Raw genomic sequence first — 25438 nt, forward strand, 5'->3', positions numbered from 1 at the left:
TCATTTACAAACAAACATCAGTACTTTATTTGTTTTTGTCTCCAGCTAAGAGAAGATGGCAAAGGCCAAAAAAAGAAAGCACCGAGCTCGGAGACTGGACCTGCATCCGGAAATAATAAGGGAAAGAGGAGTCGCAGGAAGACAGAAAATGTCTCCAGGTAGACCTCACCATGAATACATTTACATTTTTTCTGATATTCCAGTAAAATGCCACATGATACTGGTCCTTGTTGTGTCATATTTAAAAAGGGACAGAGCATCAACTAGCAGTGAAAAAAAAAAATTGACATAAAATGACAGTAAGATGAAATGTGTAATCATTGTTTCTGTTTGGCCCTAGTGCTCCTGAGCACAATGTGGTAGTGATACCAGAGAGGGAGAAAGAACCCGATTGGAAAGCAGCGGACCGTCACGTCACTGGACCCCGCAACAGGAACCGCTGCTGCAACGGCTCCAAGTTAGAAGCACCAAAGCCTGGACTGAGTGTTGAGAGCCCCGTCAAACAGAACGGTGGGCGTCCTCGTTAACCTGTCCCAGTTCTTTGCAGCTTTACTAACTCGACAATAACCAAACACTTGATTTGTAAACTCACTGGCCTTATTGATGTCCGGCAGGTGTGTGTCCTGCTCGTACTCGACGGAAGTGTGCTACGGAGCGGCGTGGTGGTGGAGTGTGTGAGTCGGGCTCGGACTCTGGCAGCTCGTCAGGCAGTGTGAGGGCCAGCAGAGGGAGCTGGGGCAGCTGGAGCAGCGCCAGCAGCATGGAGGGAGACAAAGACCCCAACGCCCGAACACACGCCTACACTACCTCAGCTAGAAAAAGTAAGGAACACTTGTGCACTACCTTATCTAGGAGAAACCAGAACTATTAATGTACTATTATGTTCAATAACTAACAAAGTGCATAATCATTATAGAAAAACATGGATTGTATCACAGACGAGAAGGGTCAATTACATTCCTTTGACATTTGTGCAAACTAATTTTTGTCTTTTTGGTTTTTACAGGGGACTCCATGCAGTACAGCGTCTACCCAGTAGAGAGAGACTGCTACCAGACCATGAATACAAACTACAAGGCTCTCAGGTACCTCAGCGCACACACACACACACACACACACACACACACACACTCAACTGGACACAAGAACTTCAACTGACTTATTTATGTGGTAATGTGGACAAGATTTGGTTTAAAAAAGTCAATGTGAAATGCATTCCATATGTGGCTTTTTATTTAAAGAAATTAGTTAAAACGTACATAATGAACCAAAAGCTTTTCAAATATGCTAAATATACACAGGGCTTAAAGTATTCCGGCACCGTGCCGGATCTCCGGCGTGCGGCCATGAGGAAGAAAACCCAAAAACAACTTGCATGCGGTCTAATATTTTCGAGTCAATTGATTTCACCTACCAGTCATATTAGAGGAACGCAGCTCTAACTAACGCAGGGCCTAAAGTACTCGGGCCTGGTGCCAGATTTCTGGCGTATGACTATTTTAGAAAAATAAATAAATTAAAAAGTCCACATGGGATTTGTTTTTGATGCGCTGCATTTAACCAATCATCGAACTTCCACCTACCAATGACAAAAGTTAGCCAATCAGATGCAAACTAGGGCGGGTCTTTGCTGAGTGTGGTGTGGTCTCCGTGGTAACGTGGCTAAAAAAAATGGAGGCAAAGTTTATCAAACATGGAGCATGTACATACAGCTTTAGTTGAGAAAGGAGTTAAAACAAATGGCGCTGGGCATGAATAGAGGACAAGAGGAAAAGGGTGGAGACAGGCAGTTGTTTAGCACTTGGTGCCTCAAATTAAGGGGGCCGGGTGCTTGCTTCTGCAGCGCATGTTCAAGGAAGATACTGTACAGCAGCAGCGGCAAGAAAGTGCTTGCTAGTCATTAGATGCTAGTCACAAAGTTTCGGTCCTGTAATACGAGTACGTTACCGGCAACGACGGCTACCACTGCGACTGCGCCTTCACTGACCGACCGTGTTTGTGATACAAACAATACGTGTGTGCACGTTCATAGCGGAACACGATTTGTCATGAATGATGGCCACTGTGTAAAAGCTATCTGAAGCCCAAACTGCCTTGACAAAGCTGTCTGTTTGGAATCAAACATAACGGCCTTGTCCCAGAGTTTACACGTCTAGCTATATGAAAAGCTAAACAATGCAAAGTTTTTAATAAATGTACATGAAACAACTAATGGACATGGGAAAAAACATGGACAAAATCATGAATGTACTAATTCGCTTTTTTGATGATGGCCAAAGTAACGACACAACATCTAGAAAGTTTTGTTTTCACATTGATTCATTGTAGGATTATGATGTTATTGCAATATGTAAATCTACATTGACTCTTAATTGAATATTGATCCAAAACTTTTTACTTGACTTTTATTATTCTGTAATGGAAGGACTTTAAACCTCCCCCCCCCCAAAAAAAAATAAATAAATAAATAAAAAGGCTCAGGATTCTTTTTCACTTTAAGACCTGTATACAGTCATGTTGCACAGTAATGTTTATTTGATCTATTCTATTAGGGTTTCTTTTTCTAAAAAATAGTGTTAGTTTTTACGTGTGAATCAAAAAGTAAAATCTGATGATTGTATTTATCCACTATGCGCCATGGCCAGGCCACTGACGACAACCGTTAAATTATAATTAGTATTGTTAGAAGATCATTTTTTGGAAATGTACAATTGTGTTTATCTGTTCCCTGTTTGACTTGTAACTTTTGCCTTTTCTCTGTTTAGCATGAACAGTTTGTACCGTAAAGACCCGTGCCAAAGCCCAGATCCCACAGCGTCCAGCTTTGCCCCGAGTTTTGCTGCTGTTGCTGCAGGAGTAGACCGGAACATGGGTAAAGACATTCATAGTAAATATAGGGCTGGGCAATATATCGATATTATATCGATATATCGTGATATGAGACTAGATATCGTCTTAGATTTGGGATATCGTGATATGACATAAGTGTTGTCTTTTCCTGGTTTGAAAGGCTGCATTACAGTAAAGTGATGTACTTTTCTGAACCTACCAGACTGTTCCAGCTGTTCTATTATTTGCCTTTTCCCCACTTAGGCATTATGTCCACATTACTGATGATTATTCATCTAAAATCTAAGTATGAAGATATTTTGTTAGAGCACCAATTGTCAACCCTAGAATATCGCCGCAATATCGATATCGAGGTATTTGGTCAAGAATATCGTGATATCTGACTTTCTCCCTATCGCCCAACCCTAAGTAAATACATACTTTATTTGGTTACAATTTACTTGAAGGTATCTACATAAGATGACAGGACACTGTCATGAACATCTTATAAACATTGTAAACAAGTCATAAACGTTTATGACATAACTCTTCTTTTAGTAAGTGTCATTCGGTTTTTCTCATGACAAGTTATGGTTAGAGTTAGTTAGGTTTAGTTATGGGCAGGTTTAGTCATGTGTCATGACAGTGTCATGTGTTCATGACACTGTCATGTCACTCTTATGTAGATACCTTCAAGTAAAGTGTAACCCTTTTATTTGTTTGTAAGGAAAAGCTAAAGTCTAAAATAAACACCTGCCGATGTCTTCAACAAAGACGGCTTGTGCATTGCGTCTGATTTCTAATGGAAAGTTGTCATGTGCTCCCACAGACCTGACTGGTCAGTATTTGCCTGAAGAGACATGGTCAGCTCCATCCATCCCTCTCACCAATGAGTTCAGATACAACACCACCGAAGCTCTGCCCTACATACCTCAGCCAGCAACCACAGCATCATACAATGGGTAAGCGTTTGGATGCAGATTTGTTAAAACCTTTTACAAATAATTATTTTTATATATAACAATGAATCACATGATGATCGGTAGTGTGAAAGGGGTCTCCTTTAATGACAAATGAATCACCGAACAGCAGACAGACAAAGTTAGTGAAAAGCTGAAAAAAGAAAGTTGAAAATGAAATGATCTGAAGGGCCAGATATTTTCCTCAGGAGTTGGTAGAGACTAGGGCTGCACAATATATTGTTTTTTTTATCGTCATCCCATTTCTTTTGTTTGTTGAGCGAAAATATCAGTAGAAAACTGCACTTCATTCTTTGTTTGTGGTGCTTTCATGTTCAATTCAATGTTCAATACAAGAATGTTGGAAATTATTTAATTTCATTTGTTTTAAATTCAATAAGCAATTTTTGTATTTAAGCAGAATACTGAAGGCAGCAGAAATGCAGAACTAAGTGCACTTTGGTATCAGTTTATTTATCGCAAGTAATGTCATTATCGCGATATTCAATTTACGTTATCGCATATTTTCCTCATATCGTGCAGCACTAGTAGAGACTTAAACAGAGCTAATAAGAGAGTGATTATTGGACTTAAATTTGCCAAAGGACAGAAACAGGACCCCAAACGAATGCTGATGATGCTGCATGTGAAGGAAGTATATTAACAGTAACCACAACGACTTTGTTAGACTCTGTAATTGTCAGCATTTGTGGGGTTCAGTTGCAGCTTTAAAGAAGCCTAAGTTGATTTTTTTTTTGCATTTTATCATCATTCATATGTTCAAACTGTATGTATCCTCGTGTCTTTATATCTACCCTGCACTTTACTGAACTTTGCACTTCTGGTTAGATACCCGACTGCATTTTGTTGTCTCAGTCGTCTGTGCAATAACAAAGTTGTTTCTAATTTATCCATGGAAGGAGAATGAGCTGGTGTCCAAAAACTGGACAGAAAATTAAATTAATATATAAGAAATTAAAACATCTTTCTAATGTTGTCTACTATATCCAAATGGCTGCTGCTGTGGTAATTGTGTGTATTCATCTGAAAACAATTACCTTTAAGCCACTTCACCCCTCTGTTTAAACACCCTCCCTATCTGCAAAAAATAACTGTATTAGTAAGATGCTCTATATCGGTCCTGTCCTGTGTTCAAACCGTCACATCAAATGTTTCCTTGTTTTCCGCAGGTTCACTTGGAGTAGTGCCAACAGCCAATGCAACAGTCCCTACCCCTACTGTGAGGAAAGCAACTACATAGGTACAAACATGACATGCAGTTGTCTTATTCCTTAATCCAGTTATATATCCCTATCACACTCTGTACTACATTTAAATGTGATGATATAGACTTAAAGCTGTTGTTGGAACAAGCATTGACTCTGCTTCCTTAGGGTTGATCTGGATTCAAATTCAGCATTCGTTTGTTCTAATCATCTCGTAGGTAACGGAACATTCACGAGTGGTTTTCCCGGTCAGGAGGCCCAGAATGCACACGGCAATCAGACCAGCTGGAGTGAGGAACAGCCTCAGGAAACCCCATCAACCTGGGATACAGCAGCCTGTGTGGGCAGCAAGGTAACGAGTCTCAATACTGAACTCTCATGGTTTAAACAGGACCAAGTGATCTGGCTGCTCTCAGCTGAATATTATTTATCATAGTCGGGCGGAGCTTTGTTGTACTAACAATTATTTTCATTCTCAATTAATCTGCATATTGTCAATTAATTACTTTGTCTTTAAAATTTCTGAAAATAGTTTTTTTAAAATGCCTAAAGTGATATCTTCAAATGTCTTGTTTTGTCCAATCAACAATTCTAAATCTATATTAATCTATAGATGGTATACATCTATAGATAGTTTACTCAGAAAAAATAACCTTAAGTATTTTTTTATTGAGATCGCACACACGCAAAATATAAGCATTTCTCAGTTTCACATGTTTAGTCTTCAACCTTCAAATCCTCGCATCTAAAGCTGCAGACACACAGACCAGACGGCCGACCCTCGGCACAAAAGGCAGTCGGACTGATCAGTCTCCCCGAGGTGGTCAAAATAGTGCCTCGGAACGCACCAAAGCGACGAGACGTAATACGTCTCCATAACAGCAACTCATGGAGAAACACTGTAAAATAACAACACAAAATCTTTAAAAGTTACACTGGTGATACTTTTAACGCTTCACTATGAACATTAAACAGATCCTCAACTCAGATTGCGCTGTGATTACAATGTAACAGCAGTGTGCACAGTAGCATTTTTGTTGTTGCATTGTCGTTACAGAAAAGAAACTGAAACCGCACACACAACAGATTTTTAGCAAATTTAAAATATATATATATATATATTTCAACATATAATTGTCCTACAAGCTGCAAGTTTAATTTTAATTTAATTCAGTAGCATTTTAATTGATAGGTTTTATAGTAATTCATTTTCATGTGTGGTTTTTCAAATGTACTATTATATATTTTATTTGTTGTGTTGAATGTTTTACTTTCAAATACTGGTCTCAAAAATCTGCCTCAAAATTCCTATCTGTCAGGCTGAATTATACCATAGGGTAATAATTTGACATTTAAAAACATCAAACCTATGATTAGTGAGTCATTTTATCCAAAGTTACATAACATCACTGCACACCCGAATACACTTTTAAATTCTAAATGTTACTAGCAGCATGTTACATCTACTTATAGTGTCTCGACAACAATATTTTTGCCTTTTGCAAATGTGAAAAAGTGTAGAAATAGACAGGGGGATGTTGCCGTTACATGGCATGCGTCATAACCACTAGTCACTACGACTCCCGAAAAGATAACTTTTTATTGCTGAGGGTGGAGAGAAACTAGAGCGGAGAGGTCCTTTTTATTTTGGCTGAAAAAGTAGAGACGAGATTAAAAATGCAGAGAAACGACAGCCAGGTCATCACTGCAGGGAACAGACTGCCAAGTGGACGTAGGTAGCAGAGCACAGTGACAGGTAAGGTTAGAAAATGTCATGGAAGTATAATACTCGGAATCAACTTTGGACAGCACATAAAGCGGCTACAATATCTCAGAAAAAGTGGCTTTACAGCTTATATCACCTCTCTCTCCACCCTCCACAGCCATACTTCTCGGGTACCCGCAGCCTCTCTCCCATGTCCAGTCTGTTTGGATCCATCTGGACGCCCCAGAGCGAGCACTACCAGAGCCACTTTCAACCTGAGCGGTCAGCCCCGATGTCTCCCGTGTCCCCCGTCACCCCGCCTCATTCTCCCTTTACCCGAGAGCCAGAGGGGAGGTGCGCTCCCATCCAGTACTCCAGCTTCAACCCCTTCGGCCCACACATGAACCTGGACATATGGAACTCTTCCTCTAACCGCAGCTCCAACTCACAACTCTCCAACGACTCTGGCTACTGTGGAGATGTGTAAAATGGATTAAAAAAAACAAAAAAAACAAAGCAGAAGAACCTTAACAATAATTGCAAACATATAAAACATTGATATGTAAAAGAAAGGAAATAAAAATGAATGTTCTTTTATCATTAATGGGGAAAATGTGAATATTCCTTCTCTTTTATGTTCCCATTTTCAAATGTTAAATGTTGTGAAAGGTTAAGCATTTGTTGTATATTTTTCTAGATGTTTTGCAGTTTTGATCATAGAAAATAAAAAATAAAAAACTTTTGTACTTACAACAAATCAGTCATTCTTTAATTACATAAGGTAATAATTCTCTATCTACCTACCTGTCTTTATTTCTTGGCTGCTCTCTCTACATGTATTTCAATCACTTGTCAGAGCCCACAAGTGCATTCATGTGTCATCATTTCTGTTTCATCCTCTGCTTTATTTTCCACAAAACACAGGCTTAAAGCTTGTACCCTCTCAGGTTCCCGTTAAGTGGAGAAAACGTGATGCAGTGCCATATAGGCTGCCCGACATGCTTTCTGCTTACTGGTGCCCTTTTTATTTTCCCCCCCTGCTATCAGAAAGCCTGAGTCCATCACTGGTTATGTGTGTGTGTGTGTGTGTGTGTGTGTGTACATATGTAAATATTCACAAAACTAAATTGGGAAAGAAGAAAATCAAAACAAAAAAAGCACACGTTCAAATCAACATTTCACCATTTATATATCTCAGAAATGTCTTTTAAACTACATTCCCCAAATTTGATCAAACTGATCTTGATGTGTGAAATGGATCATTGTGGAGTTTCCCTTAAATGTCAAATTTGAGTTGGTCCTATGCTAGTCTATATCCTCGACGTTCCACTTCCGGGATTGCAGCGTGTGGATGGTCTGGCAAAGTGAGACTAGTCCTATGCAAAATAGCTATTTGTTCTCCAGTTACCTTTTTGAATGGGCATGTAATTGTTAAAATACTGCATCTTGTTTTGGACTTTGCTTGGGGAAAAAACGATAGTTTCAACCATAGTATTTCAATACTGTACACATCCATCCATCAGTTGTCTATACCCACTTTCCCTGTGCAGGGTCAAACATAAAGACTAATCCACATGCACACCTACAGGCAGTAAAGAGTCTTAACTTGATAACTGAGGCTGGTTCATTTTGTCTCTCAGCCACAATACCTGATGCACTCGCATGAATGTTTTCAGCAAGCGTTTTTATTTAAAATGCTCATATTATGCTCATTTTCAGGTTCATAATTGTATTTAGAGGTTATATCAGAATAGGTTTACATGGTTTCATTTTCAAAAAACACCAGATTTTTGTTGTACTGCACATTGCTGCAGCTCCTCTTTTAGCTACAGAGAGATTAGAACAATCTTTGTTGGGAGTCGCACATGCGCAGTACCTAGGTAAGGACTACTAGCCAGTCAGAAGCAGAGTATGAGGGCGTGCCATGCTAGCAGCTAGGCGAGCATTATAACGTGTTAGAAAGTGACGAGCTTTCGTCACGGTAGTAAAGGCTGGACTACAAGAGAGCTGTTTGGAGCAGTTTGTGAACAGTGTTTTCTGTTGGAGACCCTTTGGGCTTTTTCACATTATAAACCTATAACGTGCACAAAAAAGATATATAACACAATAAAGGAAAGGGAAAAAGCATAAAATGAGCACTTTAAATATTTTTGTTAAAAGGAGTGCCCTTTAGTCGTTTGGCAACCTGACAGAAAAAAAGGCATTGGTCTTTTTTTTTTTTTGGTTCTGGCAGCTCTCCACACTCAACTGAACTGTGAAACCAATGAGAGTGAGAATATCTGAAACCCAAGCTCTGCTGGGAAACCTATTTTCTGTCACTCTACTTCCTAATGTGGCAGAATGTCTGAGACATAGGGAAATATTTTACAAACTAAGTGATACAGGAAACTTTTGAAACTGTGAATATGTCTTTCTGTCATGCTTGACTGTGCCAAAGGAGAAGAGATTTCAGGTGCAAGTGAGACATCGGGACTCATCAAGGTATTTTCACTTTATTTGTCTTCTACCATGTTTTATGGAGTGTGCTGTTGCAGTAATTATAGATGTTTTCGCTATTTGATAATAGATAATAAATGTCATTTTCTTTTTTAAAAGCTATTACAAATCGATTCATTTAATGTTTATTTTTTCAAAATTGAACACTTTGTTAATGGAAAAAAACATTTTAACAATTTTGCAATTAAATTTAAAATTCGCATACTGATATATAATTTAAATACAGAAACAACTAAATACAGTAGAAATATTAAGTAGCATTAAGTGCTATGTAAATTTAAATCTATAATTGTTTTGTTTTTATTCATCAATTTAGTAACTGATTTTATACAAAGAATTCCCAATTTTGATTGGCTGGCAGGTGTCGATTATTTTCTAGTAACCGGACGTTTGCCATTTTAAATTAATGTTGCAGTATTAAACTGTCGGTAGGGCTGCAACAGGGAGGCTTAGCTTAAGAGCTAGGAGCTTGTGTTCTTTGAGCAACAAGTAGAATAAAATAGATAAATATCTTGTCAAAAAGACCTATATTTTAGTAAAACTGAATGTTGAATGCAACTGTATTTCCCTGGTCTTTTCTCTTATAATTCCCAAAATGTTTTTAGGAAGGACGTCATATTTATTTGTTTTATTTAATATTTATCTCAGATGGGGCAGTTTGATAAATACGACGGTGTTGTGCAGTATTAGCCACAGCCAAAGATTATATTTTGTATTCATTGATTGTTTTGTAAGAAAAGTCTTGATGGTTGCTTTCCTTTTTTTGTGTTTTATAGGGAGTCAAGATGAGAATCCTGACATTTGTCACGTTTGTCGATCTGCTAATGCATCAGAGCTTCTCACTCTCCAGACCACAGTGTCACCGCTGTGAACAAACGGCCTGTAACTGCTCGAGGCAGAACCTGGGGATGGTCCCTACAGCACCTTCAATGCTCATCGCTGAACTCGATCTCTCATTCAACACACTGCAAACAATAATGAATAATGACTTTGTTGCATTTGCCAGTTTACAGACTTTGATCATGAATAACAACAGAATCCAAAAGATCCAGGAGCAAGCATTTGTCCCGCTGACTAATTTGGAGAAATTGGACTTGTCCTTAACAGACTGGATACGCTGTCTGCTGGATGGTTTGAGAACCTTTTTTCTCTTTACCACCTGAATCTTTTGGGGAACAAATATAAAATGTTGGGTCAAGGCAATCTTTTCCAGCCACTGAAGAGATTGAAGACCCTACATTTTGGAGGACCTGACCTTCGCTCTATCAGAAAAAGTGACTTTTCTGGCCTCAGTCGTCTTGAAAAGGTTGTTTTGGATGGAAGAAATCTGCAAGTCTACGCAGCAGGAAGTTTGCGACAAATTGAGCCAATTAAATATGTAACACTTGGTCTGAATGGTCCGTTTCTGAGAAATCAAGCTCTAGTAGGAGCTATACTGTCTAATGTTGCACACCCAAACACAACACTGACATTCGCTGACACATGGTTCTCCGCCAAGTATCAAATGTTCCCATTTAAAGTGACCCGAGACCGCGGAACAACAAGTGTTATCTTTAAAAATGTTAACATGACCGTTGCAGCTTGTATGGCATTTCTTAATTTGCTGTTAGACTCAAATTTAACTATGTTTGCACTTGAAGATACTCAATTAATCTTAAGTTCTGTGGGTGACGTTGCGTATCCCCCACACATGGAACGTTTGGAGGCTGTTGTCTTCAAAAACATCGATGTCCCTCAGTTCTATAGCTTCCCAGCCCTCTTTTTCCTGAAACCTCTGCTGAAAGTAGTGCGAAGGGTGTCCGTGCTAAACTGCAAGTTGTTTCTCATTCCTTGTGAATCCTCTGTCGATTTCTCAAAGCTGGAGTATATGGACGTCAGTGACAACTTGTTTAGTGATCTGGCTCTTACCCAAATGATGTGCGATGGCAAAGGTGGTCTTTGGAGTCTGCAAACCTTCAACATCAGCAGGAATTACCTGCACTCGATCAACAGCCAGCTCTTCACCAAACTAGATAAGCTTAAAAACATTGACATGAGTGGAAATGTGTTTCGTAGTATGCCTGAGACGTGTTACTGGCCACCAAGTCTCCAATTCTTAAACCTTTCATCAACACATTTAGCAAAAGTGACCACTTGTTTGCCAATGAGTTTACACATCCTCGATCTATCAGAAAATGACTTGACCGTGTTCAACATCGAACTACCTTTTCTCACAGAGTTATACATCTCTGGCAACAAAATCAGTAGTTTGCCAGATGGGGGTTTATACCCTTGTCTCGTGTTTCTCTCTATTCAAAACAATGACTTACAGACATTCAGCAGCAATAATCTAAATGGCTATGATAATCTGAAGAGTCTGGAGGCTGGTTCTGACACGTATGTCTGTTCATGTGGCTTTGTAGCGTTGATAAAGAATGACTGGACGAATCATCGAATCACCTTTGGAGATGAGTTCAAGTCGTACATCTGTGACTCCCCGGACGCCTTGAGAGGAGAGAGCGCGGCAGACGTGAGGTTGTCAGTGTTTGAATGCCACACAGCTTTAGCTTTTTCTGTACTCTGCTCAGGCATCCTGCTGGTGTTTCTGCTCATTGCAGGTTTGTGTCACAAATTCAGCATTGTGTGGTATATGAAGATGACCTGGGCCTGGCTGAGAGCCAAGAGGAAGCCAAAGTTAAAAAAGGGAGAGCTCGAGTATGACGCCTTTGTGTCCTACAGTGAAATGGACTCTGGTTGGGTGGAAGCACATCTGGTCCCGGAGCTCGAGCAGGCCGAGGCTCCTCTTCGGCTCTGCCTCCACAAGAGAGACTTTGTTCCTGGAGGCTGGATCTTGGACAACATCATAGACGCCATCGAGAAGAGTCACAGAACTCTGTTTGTCCTTTCTCAGCATTTTGTCAGGAGTGAATGGTGCAAGTACGACCAAAACGATGACACAGTTGTGCTGATTCTGTTGGAGCCCATTGACAAAGAGACCATCCCCAAGAAGTTCTGCAAGCTGCGGAGAGTCATGAACTCCAGGACGTACCTGGAGTGGCCCGATGATGACGGCCTGATGCCCAGGTTCTGGCAAAGCCTGAGAACAGCTATTAAAAGACCTGATACTGATGATGGAAACCGTTTACAGTTTGACAATGTGGACTTTTAATTTAGTGTTTTACTTTGCAGTAGTTTATTTTTTATTTTATTTTTTATCTGTAACTTTTGAGAGCCTTTCTGTGTCAATTTTAGTTGTATACATGTGGAAAAGCATAAAAATGGATTGTTTCAATAAAAAATCTTTGGTCATACATTGTGCCTCCTCAATATTTGTTGTATCCGATATTCATTCTTTGATTCCTCCGCGCTTGGGGTTTGAAAGCCTAACCAGCATGCATTTGGCAACCCTGCCTCCTAAAACAATTACTTTTGTTTCTCTACTACGTTGCTGTTGTTGTGCCAATTAGGTTTTGTGATGAAATGTAAATGCTGTCTGGAATATGTTCCTTGGCAACGTTTTTTTCTAGTGTAGTTAGCGTTACATTTATGTACCCCACCTCATAGGGCAGTATTGAGGTGTATGTTGGGTGGTCAAAGTGCAGGACATGTCAGTAGTCTATTACAGGGCATATTTGTTTTGTTTAACATTACAAGATGTACCCCATGCTTCTGATTCACTGCGATGCTTTACACCTGCACAAGTCTTGAATATTATTACGATTATGTATTTTTAAGCACAACAAAAAGAAAAAGTGAAATCATGTCAGTAATTTCTTGAACAAAATACAGGTAGTGTGATGGTATGCATTGTAACGCAACAAGTTGAGTTTAAGTTTTGATGACATAAAATGTGTGCAAAAGGAGTTAACAAAAGAGTTAATATGACAAATTAGTTTAATAGAACAAATTATAGTATAACATTTTTCTTGTAAAATGAATTTATTCTGCTAGTGTGCATTACCCTATATGTCAGAGGAACGGATTATCAATAATCTAAAAGAAATTTAAACACTACTGTTCTTACATCTTTTGAAAATGTGTTAATTTCTTACACGTAGAACAGCCTTCTAATCTTTAACGTGTGTGTGTGTGTGTGTGTGTGTGTGTGTGTGTGTGTGTGTGTGTGTGTGTGTTCATGTGCTTGTGTGCCTAAAAGCGTGTGTAATTCATTGTCAGGCTCTTGAGAGCTGACATATTGCCGCTATTGATCTTTAGTCCTAAAATCAACACAGAAGCCTGGATACTGATGACAGGCAGGCCAGGGGAGTCAGGGTGTCCTGATAACACACACACACACATATTAATGCTAACATGCACATATAAACAGAAGCACATGCACATATTTACAAAGTTACAGATGTGAAGGTCGGTAAAATCAGGACTTAATCAGTGAGACTTAAAATCATCATATCATTGATTTTATGATTGACACGTTATATACATGCAATCAAATGTTATCCATACAGTAACACACTATAAGTTTACTTTATTCTGTGTTATCTACAGTAAAGTAAACCAGCATGACTTTATCTTCCAAAGGCAATATGGCAATTACAAATATTGTGCTGCCTAACATTGTTTGAATCCACTGCACTTTATGTTAATGGTAATAAAGATCTCAATGACGCCAAAGATCTCAAATATTTCTGGTTAAATTTTGAAGAAATGCAAAAAATAAAAATGAATTAAAATTGCTCAAGACATCTCAAATATTTTCATTATGGTAGGGTAAAAGTATGACTAATTTTCAGTGCAGATTCAGTGAAGTATGAGATCATGCAAACATTACACTTATTTTACAAATTACATAGTTTTTTGTAGAGAAATTTGATGGTCATTTGAAATGACATGTTCCTTCATTAAGATGAACTGACACTGTAGTTTATTTTGAATCAATCCCATTTACACAGTCCTGCTGCTGTAAATACTCACTGGAGCACCAAATATGTATTAATCCACAGCTGAAAGTAGTCCCCAACAAACACAATAGCGCCCTGTTTTGAGTATTATTTGCTGAAAGCTACAGTTCTAGCTACAGAGTCTTTTTTTAAATAAAAATATATGTCAACTGTTTTTCCGAATTTTTTAGACTGAACTCATTAGCTTTTGGGCTAAAGGGCACTTTTTTATTTTATTTTATGGAAATTTGTTTACAATTTGTGTTATTGTGTGACTTTGGTGAATCGAACTAACCCTTTAAATCACCAAAGTCACACAATAACATAAACTAACTAACCAATCGAGGCAGCGGTATACCAGCTACTCCAATGTTCTACGAGGTAAAATTACTGTTTTTGTCAAAGAAGTCTGGTTCCTTTAAAGCGAGCATAGCAGCTTCAGTTCCCCATCGGAAAACAATGTCTGACGGCAAGGTAAAGTTGTGAAATATTCTAAATATACTGTACCTCAACTAATATTGATTTTTATATATGTTGGCCTTTTTTAGGTGGCTATAAATAATTTAGCTGCTGCCCCCTACCACAGCAGTACATTGCTAAGCTGCCGTGCCTGTCATTCTGCCTGGTTCTTAACCAGTGCAAACCACCATCTACTGTAGGTAATACACTACCTCATAAAACCCCACCTCAAAAAATCCGAAATATCATTTTAAGTCAAATGATTCTTGCAGCTCTGCCATGCAAAGTGCTAATCTGCTCGTTGGAAGCCGTTTGTTGCTCGAGGTCCTTGTCGCCCACAAAGCTTTTTAGTTTTTTATTCGGTAAGTCAGTCAATAGCCATAGGTAAAACTGATGGTGTGTCTAAGCACACAATCATCTTTTTGAAGAGGAGGATTTGACGTTTGGGAGGTTGACGTGGTTGACTCTTGTGAGTTTAATGTCGTGTACTTTTGAGTTCCGCTTAAAGAACATTATGGTGTGTCATGTTCTGAGGAGAGCCGTGTCCAACCAGGTTGCACTGTATCTCCGTTTGCTGATGTCTGTTCAGAGTGTTCCCCTTTAGAAGTCAAAACAGCATATGATTTGATTTCATGCTCTTTTATCCTTTAACTAGCCTGATAACAGGGATGGAAAAAGCAGTGGTGTGTGTGTGTGTGTGTGTGTGTGTGTGTGTGTGTGTGTGTGTGTGTGTGTGTGTGTGTGTGTGTGTGTGTGTTTATAACTACTCTCCATCATCCCCTAGCAGAGGATCCATTAGCCTTGGACCCCCTCCCCGGTTGCCAAGTGATAAAGTAAACAAAATGTGTTTGGCCATCCGGCATGCAAATATTTGTTCTGGAAGCTGCCTTATCCGACAGCAGACACACACGTCTGCAGCCGTGTGCTGAGGTGTATATATACAGTGACCATCCTGGCGGTCCAGTATTACACATGCACACACACATACAGAAAAGTGGATCCATCAATGACCCAGGACAGACCTTTCCTCGGACTTCAACACAGATTCACCTGAACCTGGCGGCTAAGGTAATACAACTTTATCCTTTTCAACCAATTTAAAAAAAAAATGTATCCTGTCAACAAACTGCTTTCCTATTTGAGTCTTACTTTTTCTCTTTTGTAACTGTCTCTCCAGTGTTAATAAGCCAACATGGCAGCAGGCATCATGAGAAACTTCCTCGTCCAGGCCCCGACTCCAGCCTACTTCCCCCTGATTTTCCCATACTCTCCATGCAAGGAAGACGAAGATGTGGAGATGCTGGAGGAAAAGCCAGAGGTGAGGGGAGATGAGGAAGAAAGAGAGGTAGAGGAGGAGGAGGTGGAGGATGAAGAGTCTGAAGCTCAGGAGGAAGAGGAGGGGTTTTTTTTAAATCCCGCCCACTTTGCTTTGGACGTGACCAAGCAGCTGCTCAGGTTTGCAGATCTCATCAGCCGTGACATCCAGCGGTATTTTGGTCGCTGCTCTGGTGATCAAGAAGCTTGTGACATCTACAGCGACTCGGTCTCTGTCACAACCAGCGGGCGTCTGCGTTACTATGACGACCTGCTGAAAATCGCAAGAGCGGGAAGTCCAGAGGAGCAAGAAAACAGCATGGTGACTTGTGCTGATGATCAAGGAGTCGGGGTTGCTAAGGGCAACAGCAGTTTGGGTCCCCTGGCTGAACTGTTCAACCACAGGGTCCCGAGTCAGGGCCGCAGCCGACCAATGACCAAGCGGCATCTCCCGCTCAGTTTCTGGACTGAGCCAGTCCCCTGCTGCTCTCTGGTCGGTTTCAGCAACACACCTGACGTCACACACACAAACGTTGACACACCTTCGCAGGACAGCACACACACAGACGCTAACACACACACGCACTACAACCCGCTCCCACATCACAACACAGCCCTCGACAGCACTCAGCCGGACTTCAGTGACTTGCTGGCAAACTGGGATCCAAACCCGGAGCTCACACACACGCTGACGGAGAACACACACATGCAGCATTAAACACCACAGCCTGCTGGGACTCACAGCTTTTTTCATGTCGTTTTCAACCTTGATAGATACTTGTATAAAGTTTAATAAAAAGGAAGAAGAAAAAAACCCCACAAACAAATCAATACGTGTTGTGCACAGTTTTCCTTTGGCAGCTTATCATTTATATTGTGTTTGTACTAAAGGGTCAGTTCATCAAAATTACAAACAAACATTTTCTTTTTAACCTCTAGTGGTATCCAGTCATGCAGAGAGCGTTGTTTTGATGCAAAATCAAACTGTCTCAGGAATTGAAAATTGAAAATCCATTCATATTGTTCTTGCCTTATTCCAGTGCTTTACCTCCTCGCCTTGCTGCAATGATGTACAGGTGTACTTCAGGACACGTTGACATCACTGTTGGATGTGGTTACAGGTGCTGTGTGGTCAGAGGTGAAAAGGGCTTAAAACTTTCAACCAGATGGCAGTAAAATACTGCTTTTCGGCCTCTTCTCGCATAGGTCTTCCAACTCTATGGAAGTGCAATACTAAATTGCTGTTTTATGTTAGGGCATGTTATGCCTTTGTTAGAGAAAGTAAGGGGGGGGGTGAGAAGTGAGAGATGAGAGAGATGAGGACATTGCAGTCTATGGTCAGGACCTTGAACCCCCTAGGCCACCAGTGCGCGCTATAGAGTACCTTTTTAAGTTCATAATTTATTAGAATAATAAATTAGTTAACTGAGCATTTTAAGGGGATTCAAATATACAACCATTCCTGGGACAACACGTAGTATGAAACTGCTGACATGTTACTGGCTGTACTCGACTCCAAATAGCCCTCAGGTCTGGATTTTTTGAGTCCTGTCTTTTCTGTTAGAGAGGAGGGAGAGGTGAAAGTGTTTGCTTTACATGAAATAAATGGAAATAGTGAGATAAAAGAGTCGAGGGAAGATAAAAATCCACATAATTACTGTGCTCTCTTGCTGTTTGTTGATGGTCTGATAAGGCCCAGAGAGAGAGAGGAGTGAATAATTAAAGAAGTATACACATGTACATGCTACCATCTGATGGGTGACGAGTTCTAAAAGCTAGTAAAGACACAATAAAAAAAATTGTCAGAGAAGAGTCAATAGAAGAGGGAGGAGGGAAAGAGTTGTAGCGTTGAAAGTCAATCATCCAGTTTGCCCCTTCTGAATCTACAGGGCAGTATTTGATTGGTTTAGAGTACCGTGAAGGCACACTGTCTGATTGGATGACAGGGAAGGCCAGTAAAATTTTGACACACACTCTCCATCTTAGACACATAAAGGTACAAACTTTTAGTGACACATGTACAGATGCACATGAGCAGAGGTACCAGAGCAGAAACGCAAACATGAGGATGCACACACTTTTGTCCATAACTCTGCTGGGCCTGCTGTTGTGGGCCTCCTGCATCCGGGCCGACGACACAGACGCCAAACAGACAGAAACACAAGAAGACGCATCGAGGGAGACGACAGAAGAGAATCCAGGAGAGGAGGAGGACACCAAAGAGCCACCAAAGAAAGAGAAAACAACGGAGATAGAGGAGGAGAAAGATGTGATGGTTCTCCACATCAACAACTTTGCCAGAGCACTCAGCGAGAATCAGTATCTACTGGTTGAATTCTGTAAGTAGTTACGATTTATATCTAATTTAGAGTGCACACTGTTAATGATGAATAAACTATTGTGCCAAATAGGTGCAAAGAATTTCATCAAATCTACAGTATTTTTCTTTTCTGAGACTATGTTACATCTGTGTTGCTTTTTTAGCACACACAACATCAGTGGCAACATTTTCTGGGCTAAAATGGATTGTTATTGACCAGTTTTGTGTTAAAAGGTGTCGAAGAACGGTACGTTCCTAAAGAAGACACGCAGAGTAGAATGGATATGGAGGTTCATTCTTGACCTTGGAAACGCATACTAAAATGTAGCTGAAGAAGGCTGTGGGACAACTTAACTTGGTGGACCTTGAGTTTAGAGTATTGCTCACAAAATACATGTCACTACACTTTTTGTCTGTTCTAGCTCTCATGAGCTCTGAGGCGTTATCATACAAATGTGCAAACACGTGGCCTCTCCTGTCCAGATGCTCTCTTGGTTCACCTCTCCCACAGATGAGCTCAGCACTGCGAGTGACGAGGTCCAGACAAGGAAAAGAGAAACGGGGATAAAGCCTGAGCCAAACTGCCACTGTTGCTATCAGCAGCTTATTTCCATGTTTATCTTTGCATGCGATAGCAACAACTGGACAGAGCAGAGGCCTGTTGAGTAGCTGCATGTCTGCTGCTTTGGTTATTGATTTCCAGTATTTCTTCTACACGGAAACATTTAAACGCAGTCCCATGCTGCATAAAGAAATTAACTATCTGTGTGTGTGTGTGTGTGTGTGTGTGTGTGTGTGTGTGTGTGTGTGTGTGTGTAGATGCTCCCTGGTGTGGCCACTGCAAACAGCTGGAGCCTCTTTACGCAGAGGCTGCTGGGAAGCTGAAGGAGGAAGAAGAAGCAGCAGCGATGCGTTTGGCCAAAGTGGACGCCACAGTAGAGGTGGAGCTGGCCGAAGAGTTTGACATCGGAGGCTTCCCAACTCTGAAACTGTTTGTAAACGGAGACCGCAAGCAGCCTGTCGACTACACTGGTAAACACACAATGTAACTGTAGAATGGTAAAATGGTAAAGCACACACACACACACAACCATATCAGCCCTTCATTTCACCACTCCCTTTATACCTTCCAATGCTCCAGTGTCCACACACAATGTAACTTTAGACTAAACTGGTAAACACACACAAAATATAAAGCCTCTGTCAGGCTTCTCGGATTCACAACCACATGTGCCTAGTCATCACTAACTGTAACCTGAACAGCTCTGTGTGTGTGTGTGTGTGTGTGTGTGTGTGTGTGTGTGTGTGTGTGTGTGTGTGTGTGTGTGTGTGTGTGTATATTTACCTTACATTGTTAAACCTGTCTACCGTCTTTTACATGCCTTAAGCTGTTTGATTGGATCAACAGTATTTTGTCTTTAATGTTTTAATGTGCAAATCAACTGTATTTTATTTCATCTTATTTCATTTTATGTTTTTTTTTAACATCTGGACATTTTTTGGGAAGCACGCGTATTTGTTTTCTTAGATGACAAGATTGAAACCACCCTCATTTGTGTGTGCTAGGTGAAGCTTACCCCGGAGGCGATTATCTTGGCTTAATTTAGCTTTGATTGGTTTATTTTAGCTTAGCATAAAGACTACAAACAAAGGGAAACAGCTACCCTTGCTCTCTCCAAAAAATCGACCTATCAGCACCTCTAAAGTTTAGTAATTGTCATGGCGAAGGTAGTACTGGATGAATGATTTTAACCCCCTGTAAAGCCATGTGTCATTTTCACACCTCAGTTTTTGCAAGTAAATAAACAATATATAACGTTTATGTGCTTTACAGGTATTTTTGAACTGTGGACAGAGGTTAGCTGTTTTCACCAGTTTCCAGTCTTTATGCTACACTTAGCTAACCAAATGTTGGCATGTAGCTTCATATTTAGAAATACAAGTATTTCCCAAAATGTCAAAGTTTGCCTGAATCAACATCTATTTTTGTAAATTTTTTTATAACCTGGTTGGTTTGAGCTACACTGTGATTTAAAAAAATAAAATAAAATCTTACATCTTGGTGTGTCAAAGCACCTAAAATATCTCTGACATCTCTTCATTTTCCAGGTAAGAGGACAGCAAATGGAATAATCCAGTGGATGAAGCGCCGTGCAGGCCCCGGTGCTCCAGTGCTCGACTCTGCAGACTCTGCAGCTCAGTTCATCGAATCCCATAATATCACTGTTGTAGGATTCTTTGATGTACGTTTGTTTATTTGATCGATCCTTACTAATAAGTCATATAATTACATACTTATATTACCATTAATATTCATATTTTTTGATTTATATCTATATTAGAATCTGGAAAGTGAGGCAGCCAAGTTGTTCAAGGAGCTTGCTTTGGAGATTACTGAAACGGAGTTTGCTGTGTCAGCGAATCCGGAGGTTTTCCAGAAGTATGAAGTAAAAGCCAACTCAGTGGTGCTCTTCAAAAAGGTACGAACATGCTATGATACTAACTGAAAGGCACAGAGTCAAGTGTTTTACAGAAAGGCAGAACCAAGATACAACAAGCTGTGACCATGTTAGCTTTGCTGCCATCTAGTGCATACAGTATGTTCCCTTTTAATGACCAACTGTCCTCACAAGGATAGAAAGGTGAGGATTTTTTATTTTTTTTTAACTTTTAGGATTTAGATTTAGAATAATGACAAGGCTTAAGTTAGGTTTAGGGTTTAGGGTTACATTTAGCCATATACTGTAGCAGAAGCTACCAGGACCACTATAAAAGTAAGTTATATTCTTTTTTTGTGTGACATGCAACAACTTGTTTGTGTTACACGGATCAAGGGGTCAGGCGCCCCTGGATCAGAACCACTATTTAAAGTGACTGCTATTGTAACATTTTTGTTGAAAAGTTAATCAATTAGCAAGAGACACAAAACGACCACAAATGGACGAAGACTGACTGCAAAGAAAGACAAAATGGCCGCAAAGAGACACAAAGCAACTACAAACGAGGATGAAGAAGATGTTGTTTGCAACTGTTTCAGTCCGGGTGTCTTGATCCTATGTAGGAGTGGTGGGGGGGGCTTTTTACATGTCTGTGCCAGGGGCCGATTGTCTCATAATCCATCCATGGTTACATGCTATTTATAATTTGTTTAATTTAATTTATTTTATTTAAGTCCCGTGTTGGATTAAATCTGTTTTGTTTCGTGAATATTTGGCCAAGGGTTTTATGTGAATGTTTTTTTATGACCAAATGAAATCAAATTCCCAGGGGCTGAAGGTTTGGGTTGTTTTGCCCAACCATCAGTCCACACAAAAATATAATGGATTTTCAATGAAATAACACAGAAAAAAAGTAGAAAACCCACCAACAGTTTGCCATGTTTGTTTAATACATACATTACACATTTAAGCACGTATTACATTTGTTGTTGGTTAACTTTCCCTGGAATGACTAATCAATTTACAGTATGTGCTTCTTGTTTCGGAATTAGAATAGATAACAAGGTTTGGGTTAGGTCTGCCATGGTTGAGTAAAACAAACGTGTGTGTGGGTGTGTGTGTGTGTGTGTGTGTGTGTGTGTGTGTGTGTGTGTGTGTGTGTGTGTGTGTGTGTGTGTGTGTGTGTGTGCTAGTTTGATGACGGCAGAGCAGACTTTTCATTGTCAGAAGAAGGGAAGCTGGACAAAACAAATCTGACCACTTTCATCAAGGAAAACAGCCTGGAGCTGATCATCCCATTCAGCAAGGAGGTAAAACAGACACACACATGATTAGACATATACAATTTAAACTATATTGAAATCATATTTTATAGTTTGTATTTTTTTCTTAGAGTGCAGATAAGATCTTCACCTCCAGCATCCACCTGCACAGCCTGCTGATCATCAACTCCTCTGTGGAGAGTCACAAAGCCATATTGGACGACTGCAGGACCATTGCCAAAGAGTTCAAGGGCAAGGTGTGTGTGTGTGTGTGTGTGTGTGTGTGTGTGTGTGTGTGTGTGTGTGTGCGTGTGTGGAAGAGTTTGTCTTTTAAATAAAGTCAGTGACAGAAAGACATCAAGCTTAATTTAACCTTATTGTCTTTGTTTTGATGTGTCTTGTGTGTGTGTGTGTGTGTGTGTGTGTGTGTGTGTGTGTGTGTGTGTGTGTGTGTGTGTGTGTGTGTGTGTGTGTATTATGTAGATGCTGTTTGTTGTGATTGATGTGACAGAAGCCCTGTCTAACGTGCTGAATTATTTCGGCGTGTCCGAGAACGACGCCCCCACTGCACGCTTGATCAACATGGACACAGGAAAGAAGTTCCGCATTGGTGCCGGGGAGCTTACCGCAAATTCACTGAGACAGTTGTGCCAAGACGTTGTGGACGGCACTGCCGAGGTAAGACACACACACACACACACACACACACACACACACACACACACACACACACACACACACACACACACACACACACACACACACACACACACATTTTCATAGTTTGTCAAACAGCAGCATTAAATATAACTAACAATCTTGTTTTGTGGTGCAGGCCTACTATCGGTCTGAGGAGATCCCAGAGGACTGGAATAAAGGACCAGTCAAAGTCCTGGTGGGGAAGAATTTTGAATCTGTTGCTCTGGACCCGACCAAAAACGTCTTTGTGGAGTTCTGTAAGACAGTTTTTCTGCCTGCCTGAGTCTGCACTGTAACCCTAATATAAAACCTGTTACCCAATTAATTTCATCTTCTAACAGCACTGTGTGTGTGTAGATGCTCCATGGTGTGCACACTGTAAGGAACTCACTCCCATCTGGGAACAGCTGGGAGAAAAGTACGCAGACAAAGATGACATCATCATAGCCAAAATGGACTCCACAGCCAACGAGGCGGAGTCTGTTGCCATCCAGGGATTCCCAACGCTCAAATACTTCCCAGCTGGTGGCAAAGAGGTACACATACAAACTTAGACTCATGTTCGGCTACACAAGCTCGGCATACAGACGTACATGTTTGTACGATTCTTTTAGAGCTTTTGGACATTTCTCATCCTGTCTTTTTTTCTGTCTCTTCCTCCTAGGTGGTTGACTACACTGGAAATAGGGATCTGGAGACCCTGTCTAAGTTCCTGGATAATGGAGGAGTGTTGCCTGAGGGAGGAAGTGATGAGGAGGAAGATGAGGATGATGAGGATGATGAGGAAGGTGACGGCGTTATTAATGAGGTTTGTATTTTTACTGCTACTTTATATATTTCTCCCGTAATTATAAATCTACTCCACTCACCAGTCTTCCATTTTCTTTTTTCTCTCTTTCAGGAGGCCGATGAGTCTGCAGAGGTACCGACCAATGAAACATCTAAAGATGAGCTGTGATGTCACTTTGGTTTTTTCGGCCAATCAGGATCAACTTAGAACCTTCCAATTATTCTTAATACAATTAATTTGGGTTAGAATGGGTCTTAAACACTGCTTAGGTTTGTCTAAATACTTGATTTAATACAAAATTGGATTTGTTTTTTTACAACATAATAGTCACTGTGTGTAAATATTACATTTAATATCTCATATCATGTCTAATGAGTTCAATTTCATACACGTTTATGTAACAAGTAAGTAACATTGTTAAATATGACTTAGGCTATTTCTGACTTTGACTGGAGTAATGAAAAACATAAATAAAACATAAATAACTTTACCATACAAGATCGTTTTGTGATAAATGAATCAGAATCATCTACATGTGCCATGAAAGTCAACATAATCCGAATTTACTGCAAGTGGAAATTAAGAGACCTTTAAGTGGACAGAATGCTGAAGGGAAGAAATGAAATGTTAATGGTGAAGAGAGGAAATGTGATGAGGCACAGGAGGAAGTACATTGAAAGATAGAAACAAAGTTGTGCTTCTCATTCCTAAGTGACATCGACAAGACAGCCAGACAAGTGTAAATAATGGCTGACTGATCAAAGGAGGTGCATCGGTGCATTTCACATCCAATTGTGGTTGAAATGTTAAAATATTGTATTAAAAACTAAAATGTCAACTTGATGGTAGCCATAGAGGAAAAGTCTGGATCACCAGAGTCATTAACATCTGGGAACCATGAATCATAAGTAGATATTATATATTTACAAAGTGATTCAGTGATTATATATGATAAATAAATGTAAACATCTAAAATAAATTGCAATATGTGTTAAAAACTGGGAATGTAACTGTTTAAATTCAGTATAATACTATATTAATCCACTACATTATAAACAGCTTTTCAGTTTTATGGTCACTGTCTAAATATTTGTTCCATCTCTAATGTTAAGTATATCTAGCATTGGTTAAATCTGAAGGTTTTAGCTAACACGGTGAACATGATATTTAGCTGTCATTAAAAAGTGACATGAAATAAAAACAGACTTTTGAAGAATGGCATTTTGAAATATAAATGAACTCCTATAAAACGCTGTTATTATAAAAAAAAATAAGTTATGAAATAACATGATAATGAGTTGAGTTTTTAAGTTATTGTTTGATTTATATGTTTTAAACAATCTGTTTTTCATTATCATTTATTTTATATATATATATATATATATATATATATATATATATATTTGAATATATACTTGATATTTTAATCCCTGGCACTTGCCTAGCGTGCTGCGAATGGCTCAGGCCCAACCTACATCCAGGACATTGTCAAAGCATCCACCCTAGCCATCCACTACACTTTGCTACTGCCAAACGGCTTGCTACTCCTCCACTACAAGGGGGCAGCCGCAGGCACACTGTCAGGAAATATGGACAGGGCGACCAAATTTTCCAAAATGGGCCCCTTATCCAACCCACTCGAGCCCCATAGACCTTTGCATGGGCCTGGGCCTTGGAAGGGGGACCCAGTTACCACTTAACAAAATCCCAACTGTTTACTGTGCTGGCTGGAAAATGTTTTTAATGTAGCACCTGAAGCAGTTTTGCATTTACTTGCATGATTCCTGAATTTTTTTGGGTGGTATCTTCATGGTTGAATGCTCTTATTGTAAGTCGCTTCAGATAAAAGCATCAGCAAAATGAATGTAATGTTATTCAGTAAATACTTTCATGTTGACATACTTGATTTTATTTCATTTTCTTAAAATAATAATAGTAAATAAAAGAATGTATACATGCTAAGCAAATATTGCAGATTACCAGTAACTGCTGTGCTGTAAATAAAGTGCTACCAGAGAATGATTTGGAATAATCACATGAGGGAAGGCAGTGAAGAATGTCAGT

The 25438-nt window shown here is 39.8% G+C and overlaps 4 protein-coding genes across 5 annotated transcripts in view; all 4 read left to right on the top strand.

Moving 5' to 3' along the window:
• The window catches only part of tmem131l (transmembrane 131 like), a 43985-nt gene extending 36509 nt beyond the window's left edge, over window positions 1-7476 (top strand). For both annotated transcript variants that reach the window (XM_078263763.1, XM_078263771.1), the window contains exons 26-34: window positions 46-158; window positions 341-510; window positions 615-821; window positions 1007-1085; window positions 2766-2872; window positions 3659-3791; window positions 4979-5049; window positions 5233-5366; window positions 6898-7476. In XM_078263763.1, coding sequence (XP_078119889.1) covers window positions 46-158; window positions 341-510; window positions 615-821; window positions 1007-1085; window positions 2766-2872; window positions 3659-3791; window positions 4979-5049; window positions 5233-5366; window positions 6898-7206 — 1323 coding nt within the window. In that variant the 3' untranslated portion in view covers window positions 7207-7476. The remainder of the gene's footprint in view (window positions 1-45; window positions 159-340; window positions 511-614; window positions 822-1006; window positions 1086-2765; window positions 2873-3658; window positions 3792-4978; window positions 5050-5232; window positions 5367-6897) is intronic.
• A 2524-nt stretch (window positions 7477-10000) lies between these two features.
• On the top strand, window positions 10001-12461 carry LOC144530377 (toll-like receptor 2). The gene is given in 2 exon segments (XM_078269929.1): window positions 10001-10310; window positions 10313-12461. Coding segments are annotated over 2 exon segments (2361 nt in total). The 3' UTR covers window positions 12364-12461.
• Window positions 12462-15241: 2780 nt separating this feature from the next.
• percc1 (proline and glutamate rich with coiled coil 1) lies at window positions 15242-16671 on the top strand. The gene is made up of 2 exons (XM_078269942.1): window positions 15242-15619; window positions 15729-16671. Exon 2 carries the CDS (start codon window positions 15744-15746, stop codon window positions 16581-16583), a length of 840 nt encoding a protein of 279 aa, XP_078126068.1. The 5' UTR covers window positions 15242-15619; window positions 15729-15743; the 3' UTR covers window positions 16584-16671.
• Window positions 16672-17870: 1199 nt separating this feature from the next.
• Window positions 17871-23872, top strand: pdia2 (protein disulfide isomerase family A, member 2). The gene is made up of 11 exons (XM_078263812.1): window positions 17871-18204; window positions 19005-19217; window positions 20295-20428; window positions 20528-20665; window positions 21817-21933; window positions 22017-22142; window positions 22369-22563; window positions 22721-22841; window positions 22942-23120; window positions 23249-23392; window positions 23486-23872. The coding sequence occupies exons 1-11, from the start codon at window positions 17928-17930 to the stop codon at window positions 23540-23542; spliced, it is 1701 nt and encodes a 566-aa protein (XP_078119938.1). The 5' UTR covers window positions 17871-17927; the 3' UTR covers window positions 23543-23872.
• Window positions 23873-25438: the final 1566 nt, after the last annotated feature.

Source organism: Sander vitreus, chromosome 2 (genome assembly GCF_031162955.1).
Source record: "Sander vitreus isolate 19-12246 chromosome 2, sanVit1, whole genome shotgun sequence".
Taxonomy (NCBI): Eukaryota; Metazoa; Chordata; class Actinopteri; order Perciformes; family Percidae; genus Sander; species Sander vitreus.

Coding starts and splice junctions, on each gene's coding strand:
- percc1 (XM_078269942.1), top strand. CDS start 15,744: ATGGCAGCAGGCATCATGAGAAACTTCCTCGTCCAGGCCCCGACTCCA.
- pdia2 (XM_078263812.1), top strand. CDS start 17,928: ATGAGGATGCACACACTTTTGTCCATAACTCTGCTGGGCCTGCTGTTG. Junction 18,205..19,004: donor GTATCTACTGGTTGAATTCT/GTAAGTAGTTAC, acceptor GTGTGTGTGTAG/ATGCTCCCTGGTGTGGCCAC. Junction 20,666..21,816: donor CAGTGGTGCTCTTCAAAAAG/GTACGAACATGC, acceptor TGTGTGTGCTAG/TTTGATGACGGCAGAGCAGA.